Below are 10,071 nucleotides of genomic sequence, written 5' to 3' on the forward strand. Positions count from 1 at the left end.
ATCAAATAATTAATAAAGTCATCATAATTAATGAACAGAGTTGCATTTATATTACAGATTCAAGAAAGATAAAGCCAACTTTTCGCTCAATACAGATGATCCATTGATTTTTGGTTCAACAATTTACACTGATTATAACATAGCTGCAGAGCACATGACCTTTACGGAAGGAGATTTCATGGAAATGGTAAGCAGGAAGCTGTTAATTTTATTCCTTACCTTTTTGTAGGTTCACTACTTGACTTAATTCAGGAATATAAGAGCAAAAATAAAGACCAAGTCTGGAGGTAATTTAGCTGTGTTGGCTGGAAGGTGGATAAAATGGATGAAATCACCCTTAGCAGGTCTCCATGAACTCCATGGTAGTTCATGGTGACCTGCTCCTTTGCCTTGCCCCATGCCTGATGTCGAATGGTGCCCCTCAAGCTGTAAAACCATTGCTATTCTTTAACAAAGAGAGACAGAGAGAGATACCTGTGGTTTCATTAGATCAACAAAAATCAGACATGCAGTTAGCATCGATTGTTAGATATGTTTTAAAATAAGCGAAGGAGAAGATTGCACTCAAAGGTTACATATCATGGGGAATTCTATTGAGAGCTTTTCCCATTGGCCACTCATTACGTGGTTTATCATGTGGCCACTCCGGTCTTGACCTCATTACAGTCTTGGTTCAACTGTGGACAAAACAAACTAAATTCACAGAAGAGATTTAGATTTAGATTTTATTGTCACATGTACTCAAGTACAGGAACATCGTGAAAAATGTTTAATGTCACCATGCACGGCACCATCTTAGGTACAGAGATACCTAGCTACAAAAAAATCCTGGTGCAAATAATAAAAAAAAACAAAGATAAATGTTAAGTATTACAGACCTTCATAGGATAGGTAAAAAATAAAGAAATAAGGTAATAGTTAACATTAAAATCCCTCTTAGTTTAAACTAGAAAAATAAAGGAATAAAGTTAAAAGTTCAACAGTCGACACAAGTTCAACCGAGTGACTACCCTTGACATCAACATCACATTTGACTGAGTGTTGCAATATGGAACCCCAGCAAAACTGGAATCCTGGGGAAAACTCTCCTCTGGTTAGAATTATGTCTGATAGAAAGGAAGTTGTCTATGGTAGTTGAGGTCAGTCATCTCAGCTCTGAGGCATCACTGCTGGAGTTCTTTCTCAGAGGGCTATCATAGGTCCAACCATCTTCAGTTGCTTCATCAACAACTATCCCTCCATTATAAGGTCAGTAGTGTGAATGGGCAATCATGATTCCACAATGTTCAGCATTATTCAAGACTCCTCACATACTAAAAGTCTACCAAGTGCAGCAAGACCTGGACAATATCCAGATTTGGGTTTACTAGTTGTAAGTGACATTCGTGCCATATAAATACCAGGTAATGACCATCTCCAAGACAGAATCTAACCATCACCTCTTGATATTCACTGGCATTACCATCATTGAGCTACATCCCCCACCCTATTCCTATCAACATCCTGGGAGGTACTACCAATCAGAAACCGAACTGAACTAGCCATATATCTATATATATACAATATGTGTGTGTGCACACACATACTGGTGGCTCTCTGTTTATATATGCACCAGTTCAAAGAGTTAATTATTTCATTTTTGTATTGCAGAATCTCAATGCAGCCACTTCTAGTTTCCTTTGTCCAAAAGAGAAAGAAAACCTTCTTAATTACCTGAAGAGAAAATATGGAATGGCACAAGATGTTTGTTACTAAACAATTATTAAATAATGTGCAGTGTTAATGAGCACCAAATAATTATTGAATGCAAACACAATTTCCACTTAACTTTAACCACAGTTCCCATTTGTAGCGGATCTGTTTTTATGAATACAACTTGTCTACTATGTGCATTGGCGAGAGTAAACAAACGAACAATTATAAATGAAGAAATGATAGAACATACTGAAGATGATTCCGAAATGGTTCCTTGAACTTAGTAGCGATTAAGTTGTCATCTGTACATGGCCAGAATCTTTCACCTCAACTATAATTCAAGTTGGATCATACTGAACCCCAAATTTTCTTAATCAAAGCTAAGCTAGTATGTGGCTAGAAAGAAGGGTTCAAAGCAGTGACAGATATTCCAGAGGTTAAGGCGAATGAAATTTCATAAGCACTAAATTGTGAGGTACAAACCCTCGTCTGAAAAGGTAAGTGTGGTTTGAGTGGTGCCTTTGTAATTGCTGTGTATCACAATAGGTATCGCTTATGTTTTAATCTAAAAGCAGTATTTTGGTTCAAAAAAGCAGACATGGGTAGGTGATCAGAACATTTCAATGGTACACCACAATGTTTACTTGTGTTGCTAAGTATCAACTTTCAGCAAAGCCCTGTAGAACTGATGGCCCAATTCTTGATGGTACATGTATGCAGAGATCACAAAGTCACTGGTTAGATTACTTATGTTGAGGAAACAGGCCTTCAGCCCAACAAATCCACACCAACCCGCCACCCACCCAGACCCCTTCACCTAACACTATGGGCAATTTAGCACAGCCAATTTACGTAACCCGCACATTTTTGGACTGTGGGAAGAAACCGGAGCACCCGGAGGAAACCCACGCAGACACGGGGAGAATGTGCAAACTCTACACAATCAGTCACCAGAGGCGGGAATTGAACCCAGGTCACTGACGCTGTGAGGCAACAGCGCTAACCACTGTGCCACCGTGCTGCCCACTTCTTTAAATTTTTTGAGGGATCGATTGCTTCATGTTTGAGAAGTATACACTATGTGGGCTTTCAGGAATGAGTTCCAAACCGGAATTACCTCAGTCTCCTGTATCTATCACTTCTTGTACTTGGGATAAATCTAAAGATACAATTATATAACAATAGGATTTGACTGATGGAACTCTCAGTATCAAACAATTGTCTGAAAAAAGTCTGGTATTCTATTTTGTAAAATGTGCTAGCTCTATGATATTTTGTTATTTAACCTGGGGAATTGCTTGAAACATTTGAAAAGCTGAATAATACTTTAAACTGTACTTTACAACTTTATTGACCTGAACTTTAATGGAAATTGCTTCATTAAAATTTACTGAAAACGATTAAACTTGAGTTTCTGAAGTCCAATTCATCATTAAGATCAAAATAGTTAGAATTTTAAAAATGTGTTATGAAGCATTAATTAATGTCATCTATCACAATTGCATCATGTGTCATTTCCTTTAGAAATTCCTTTGTCCTGTGGTTTTATGCCCATATCAGAGAGCTTGGTTCAAGACAGACTGGTTTAGGAGACCAGCTCAAGTACAGCCACCATGATTAGACTTGCTTAGAACTCTGTTTATTGCATAGTACTACTATGTACAACTACACAGAGTAATCTCATTTATACAAAACTCCAATCAATAAGTTTCTTTTCCATGAACTGTATAGATCCTCCTTCTTCAACCTCACTAACTCAGTCCATGCTATTTCTGCCCCATGGGGAGCAGCTCCCTAATATCATCACAAGATTGGTCAAGGGTTCAAAAGCCCTCACACAATACCCCATGCCAAATGTTTTGCTCATGTCATTAGATATAAATGTTAATCATTCTGAATTGAGTTACTTCTTTTTGCAACATTTCCTGTACATTTGTCCCCATCTCTCCTACTCTTTCCCAGCTTTAACTTGGTGCATTGGTGTCTATAGATGAGTAAGCAAAGTCAATGACAATGTTTAAAAGCATTCCAAGGTAAGCTGTAATTGAACTGGCAGCCTGACTATATAAAACTGAAAGAACTGCAGATGCTCTAAATCAGAAACAAAAATAGACATTGCCAGAAAAGCTCTGGTGGTTCCTCAGAGGGATCACTGGACGCGAAACGTTAACTCTGATTTCTCTTCACAGATGCTGCCAGATCCGCTAAGCTTTTACAGCAGTTTCTGTTTCTGTGCCTGAGCTGCTGAAGACTCTCACATTGATGTAATGGCGGGAATATTTAGAGAAGTTCGGTTCTTTCTTCTTCTCCGTCAATGGCATCTGGACTGGATGACATTGTATGTCCACAGCCAGATGTTCTCAGACAAACTTGTTCCATTGCAATATTGACTTATTCTTCAAATGTCTCTTCCATGGTATGAAGGTATATGTGGGCTTGAAAACAATTTGGTTTGATGGTTGCTATGCCACGTTATCAAAAATTGACCTCTTTTTCTGCAACCAATACATTGGTGTAAGGCTGAAGAACTTTGCATTTGTATATGGAACCCTACCTGTTACAGATCTTGTAATATTAGGTTGCTTAGGACTTTGCACTGAAGTTGTCACATATGCTTTATATTTCAGGTGAGAAGTCAGTTTTCTCCAGTCAGATCGTTTTAAGTGGAGTGTGTCAGTTGCAGACAGAACAAAGAATTCTTTTGGTGGGCCAGGGGTTGCTAGAGTGCGTATCGCCCATATTAATATACCTAATCCAAATAAGGCCAGTAAACTGGATGTCAAGGAATGGGACATTTGGAGTAGTTAAACTGTGAGAAACTTTGGCTGAGAATCTAAAGAGTTCGGCATCGTGGGATCGGAGGTAGTAAAAGCAATGCAAAGCAAAGAAATATGGAACATACATTTTTGTAAAGAATGTGAAAAAAGGTATTTACCTAATAGGAAACATTTAATAAATGGGAGGAGCACGCGTATTCCCCCATGTAGATGGGAGTGCAACTGAATAATAAAGACATTGGATACTTGTGTACAGAATATTCACATCATAGATAGTGGTTAGGGCCCAGTTGCAGTACCAAGAACTCCATAATAGAATGAATATTAGCAACATGGAAAGAATACAATGAAGATAAACTAGATTAAGCCCTGGACCATTAGAATTTACTGAAGACATGAAAAATTGAAACGTTAACAGAGAATACAGAATCTGAGAAATAATCAAAGTAGGAAAGATTTCAGCAGAGTACCTAGTGAGGCAATTGTCCCTGATCTGAACCCAATTCATCCTGAGGAATGGGATGGTTGAACATTTAAAATTGGGGGAATTAACATACTAACCCACTGCTGCTGGAAGCTCACTGATTGCTGAACTACCTCTCAGCTGACTGGAGTTTACAAATGAGACTGCTGGGAGAGCTTTTGCCAATTGGGAGGTGGGCCTCGAGCAACATTGCTGAGCCTGTCCCATTTTGCACATCAGTTTAATCCTGACATCAACAGGACTACGCTAAAACCATGTACAAGGTATCACAAGAAAGAAGCGAGGTTTCATTTAATATCAGTAGTATAGGGGACAGTAAAGAAAGTTATTTAAGGTTACAAAGAAATCTTCATCAGTTGGGCTAAATAGCTGAGGAGTGGCCGATGGAGTTTAATTTAGATAAATGTGAGGTTTTGCATTTTGGTAAAATGCCGAAGTGCAGAATTTATACAGTTAATGGTAGTGCCCTGGGTTGTGTTTAGATTAGATCAGGATGAAGGCCTTTTGCCTGAAACATCAATTTTCCTGCTCCTCGGATGCTGCCTGACCTACTGTGCTTTTCAAGCTCCACTCTGATCAAGACACTGATCTCCAGAATCTGCAGTCCTCACTTTTGCCCTGGGTATTGTTGTTGAACAGAGAGACCTGGTGGTTCAGGTACATGGTTCTTTGAAATGGATACGGTGGATATGGTGGTTAAGAAGGCATTTGGTATGCTTGCCTTCATTGCTCAGACTATCGACTGAGCATGTCTTGTTGAGGTTGTACAGGATGATGGTGAGACCACTTTTCAACTGTGTACTTTTCTGGCCACCCTGCTTTTGGAAGGATATCATTAAATTGGAGAGGGTTTTGAAGAGATTTACCAGGATGTTACCAGGACTGGAAGGTCTGATTTATAGGGACAGGGTGGATAGGCTGGGATCTTTTTCACCGGAGAGTAGGAGGTTGAGGGTTGACCTTACAGAGGTGAATAAAATCATGAGGGTCTTAGATAAAGTGAGTAGAAAAGGTCTTTTTCCCTAGGGTGGGAGAATTCAAAACTAGAGGATATATTTTCAAGATGAGAGGAGAAATATTTAAAGGTGACCTGAAGGGCAACCTTTTCACCTAAAGGGTGGCTCGTGTGTGGTAGGAACTGCCAGAGGAAATGGTAGATTCAGGTACAGTTGTAATATTTAAAAGACATTGGACTGATAGGTGAATGGGAAAGATTTAGCGGGATATGGGTTGAACATTGGCAAGTGGGATTAGTTTAGTTTGGAAAACTTGGTCAGCATAGACCAAAGGGTCTGTTTCTGTGCTGTATGACACTATGCCTCCATATCCAGTTTCTGTCAGAACATTTAAAAGCACTTCACATAGGTTTAACTGTAACAAGCAGCTATGCAGTTTTGGGAGTGAACTGGGCCAGAAATTGACTGCGCATTTGGAAACTGGCTCTAACCGATCAACATCTGTATTTAAATGCAACCCATTAAGCTACATGTGAGTCACTCCCTTGGGAAAGATAGTTGTCAATTCCAAAATGTTAATCATTCCGTTAGTGTGTTATTAACATTGTGTTTGGAATTTAACTGCGACTGAACCAATTCCCTAGGCTTCTTCGAATGCATCGATTAAAAAGGCAAGAACATTTTGAGAGTGCTGCAGCCATGATAGGAATAGGGAAATGTGCCGATAAATGTCTTAGAGCTGGTGTATGATGATCTGATTTGTGTGAAAGGCCTGTTCATAGCTTCTGTACTCAACTCAAGTTTTTTTTAAAACGTTTTTCCTCTGGGAGAGGTTACTTCCCCTAATTTGAAGTGCTGCTCATTTTATTTCTTTTTGGACTTCAGATGAAGACTAAGATTGCAAAGGCAGCATAGAGTCATAGAGATGTACAGCATGGAAACAGACCCTTCAGTCCAACCCATCCATGCCGACCAGATATCCCGACCCAACCTAGTCCCACCTGTCAGCACCTGACCCATATCCCTCCAAACCCTTCCTATTCATATACCCATCCAAATGCCTCTTAAATGTTGCAATTGTACCAGTCTCCACCATATCCTCTGGCAGCTCATTACATACATGTACCACCCTCTGCGTGAAAAAGTTGCCCCTTAGGTTTCTTTTATATCTTTCCCGTCTCACCCTAAGCCTATGCCCTCTAGTTCTGGACTCCCCCACCCCAGGGAAAAGACTTTGCCTATTTATCCTATCCATGCCCCTCATAATTTTGTAAACCTCTATAAGGTCACCCCTCAGCCTCCGACGCTCCAGGGAAAACAGCCCCAGCCTATTCAGCCTCTCCCTGTAGCCGAGATACTTCAACCCTGGCAACATCCTTGTAAATCTTTTCTGAACCCTTTCAAGTTTCACAACATCTTTCTAATAGGAAGGAGACCAGAAGTGCACGCAAAATTCCAATAGTGGCCTAACCAATGTCCTGTCCAGTCGCAGCATGTCCTCCCAACTCCTGTACTCAATACTCTGACCAATAAAGGAAAGCATACCAAACGCCTTCTTCACTATCCTATCTACCTGCGACTCCACTTTCAAGGAGCTATGAACCTGCACTCCAAGGTCTCTTTGTTCAGCAACACTCCCTAGGACCTTACCATTTAGTGTATAAGTCCTGCTAAGATTTGCTTTCCCAAAATGCAGCACCTCACATTTATCTGAATGAAACTCCATCTGCCACTTCTCAGCCCATTGGCCCTTCTGATCCAAGTACTGTTGTAATCTGAGGTAACCTCTTTGTTGTCCACTACACCTCCAATTTTGGTGTCATCTGCAAACTTACTAGCTGTACCTCTTATGCTCGCATCTAAATCATTTATGTAAATGACAAAAAGTAGAGGGCCCAGCACCGATCCTTGTGACACTCCACTAGTCACAGGCCTCCAGTCTGAAAAACAACCCTCCACCACCACCCTCTGTCTTCTACCTTTGAGCCAATTCTGTATCCAAATGACTAGTTCTCCCTGTATTCCATGAGATCTAACCTTGCTAATCAGTCTCCCATGGGGAACCTTGTCGAACGCCTTACTGAAGTCCATATAGATCACATCCACTGCTCTGCTCTCATCAATCTCCTTTGTTACTTCTTCAAAAAACTCAGTCAAGTTTGTGAGACATGATTTCCCATGCACAAAGCAATGTTGACTATCCCGAATCAGTCCTTGCCTTTCCAAATACATGTACATCCTGTCCCTCAGGATTCCCTCCAACAACTTGCCCACCACCGAGGTCAGGCCACTGGTCTATATTTCCCTGGCTTGTCTTTACCGCCCTTCTTAAACAGTGGCACCACGTTAGCCAACCTCCAGTCTTCCAGCTCCTCACCTGTGACTATCGATGTTACAGATATCTCAGCAAGAGGCCCAGCAATCACTTCTCTACCTTCCCACAGAGTTCTCGGGTACATCTGATCAGCAGGAATACAACCAGCAGGGGCAGCACACTGTTTGTCCTTTGGAATGCTGCAGCTCTATAAGAGAGAGGAGATGCTGAGCAGAGAAATGTAGCCTATGGGATGCTATATCCACAACACGGTGTATAGTAAAGGATAAAACTCCTTTCCACAGTGTTTCAGAAGCCCAGGATCTTGTGTTAGATCCAATGACAGACCTTTGCAATGTGCTGGAACAAGGTGGTTCTGGTGCCTATGCTTTAGAATTGTCAAAATCATCACTGTCTGCAATCTGTCTTTCTCTGGATTCTCTTCCAGAACCTGTTGAAGTCATTTGCAGGATCTTGCAAGCAGCTCCAAATTGTACAAAACAGGTGACTGACTTACTTTGGAAAGAAAACAATGCTGTGTGGGGTGGGGTGTTCTTCAGACGGTTGGCCAAATGGCCCACTTGTGCACTGAAGGGATTCTAAGACTTTTCTGACAAAGCGAGAAACTCTCGAGATCACTGTTGATATAAATTGGGAGGCCTTCCTCAATGTGGCTATGTCAATGAAAATCACAGGGGATCTAAAATGGTCAGCAGCTATCAAACAATAAGAACCTGGAATCTTCTTTCCAATGCTCGTGAAAATACGAGGTGCTGGAAGGAACCCAGGACTTAGGGGCCTGGTCTTAGCTGCTGTTTCCCTCTGGTTTTGCCTTCACATAAGCTCCAATTGTGTCCTGAAAAACCAGTCCATTTATATTGCTTTACTTTTCACAAATTCTGCCAGACCTGGTGAGTATTCGATCTTTTTGTTTTTATTGGTTGACTCTTTTTTTAAAAAAATCATCGCCATATTAGGGGCGGTACAATGGCTCAGTGGTTAGCACTGCTGCCTCACAGCGCCAAGACCCGGGTTTGATTCCTGCCTCAGGGTACTGCCTGTGTGGAGTTTGCACGTTCTCCCCGTGTCTGCGTGGGTTTCCTTTGGGTGCTCTGGTTTCTTCCCACAGTCCAAAGACATGCAGGTCAGGTGAATTGGCCATGCTAAATTGCCCATAGTGTGATGTTCATTAGGCAGGGGTAAATACAGGGGAATGGGTTTGGGTAGATTACTCTTCGGAAGGTTGGTGTGGACTGATTGGGCCAAGTGGCCTGTTTCCACACTGTAGGGAATCTAATCTAACATAATTATATTTAATAATTTCAACATTGACTTAAACAGAAAGTGAAGATCTCAGTTTGTTTCATAAAGCTCTGAAAAATCATGAGGATTGTGACGAAAATGTGCCAGCAGGAAATCAAGAGATTTTTGACAGGAGTCTCAAAGAGTATTTTTTTTAAATGAAAGACTTAGCGATGCATAACATCGCAAGTGTTTTCTGCAAATGAAGTCTAATATCTATAGTTCAGCAGCAGTACAAACATTCCTGGGAGCTGCAGTTTATTTCAAACCTCCAGCATTTTCAGTGTTGTTTATTCGCAGACTGGTGCATGGAAATCTTTCAGTTACACTAACAAACAATATATTTCACTGTTATCACTCACTGAGTTCAGTGAGTCACAGCCTCTTCTTTTTCTCTTTGGAATGAGTTAAAATATACATTAGAACAAATCGTTATTCCACAATTTCACCATAATGATCTTATCATGCATTCTAAACGATGTGCAGAATGAAATCTTATACACTTTAGTGCTACTCCCATTTAAAAGTATAAAAAAACAGTAC

General features: G+C 40.7%; 1 protein-coding gene across 2 annotated transcripts in view; it reads left to right on the plus strand.

Moving 5' to 3' along the window:
* Nucleotides 1-1,944, plus strand: part of LOC140477437 (adenosine deaminase-like) — a 59,395-nt gene extending 57,451 nt beyond the window's left edge. For both annotated transcript variants that reach the window (XM_072571339.1, XM_072571338.1), the window contains 2 exons: nucleotides 58-187; nucleotides 1,651-1,944. In XM_072571339.1, coding sequence (XP_072427440.1) covers nucleotides 58-187; nucleotides 1,651-1,755 — 235 coding nt within the window. In that variant the 3' untranslated portion in view covers nucleotides 1,756-1,944. The remainder of the gene's footprint in view (nucleotides 1-57; nucleotides 188-1,650) is intronic.
* The last annotated feature ends 8,127 nt before the right edge of the window (nucleotides 1,945-10,071 follow it).

Source organism: Chiloscyllium punctatum, chromosome 5 (genome assembly GCF_047496795.1).
Source record: "Chiloscyllium punctatum isolate Juve2018m chromosome 5, sChiPun1.3, whole genome shotgun sequence".
In the NCBI taxonomy this organism is placed as follows: Eukaryota; Metazoa; Chordata; class Chondrichthyes; order Orectolobiformes; family Hemiscylliidae; genus Chiloscyllium; species Chiloscyllium punctatum.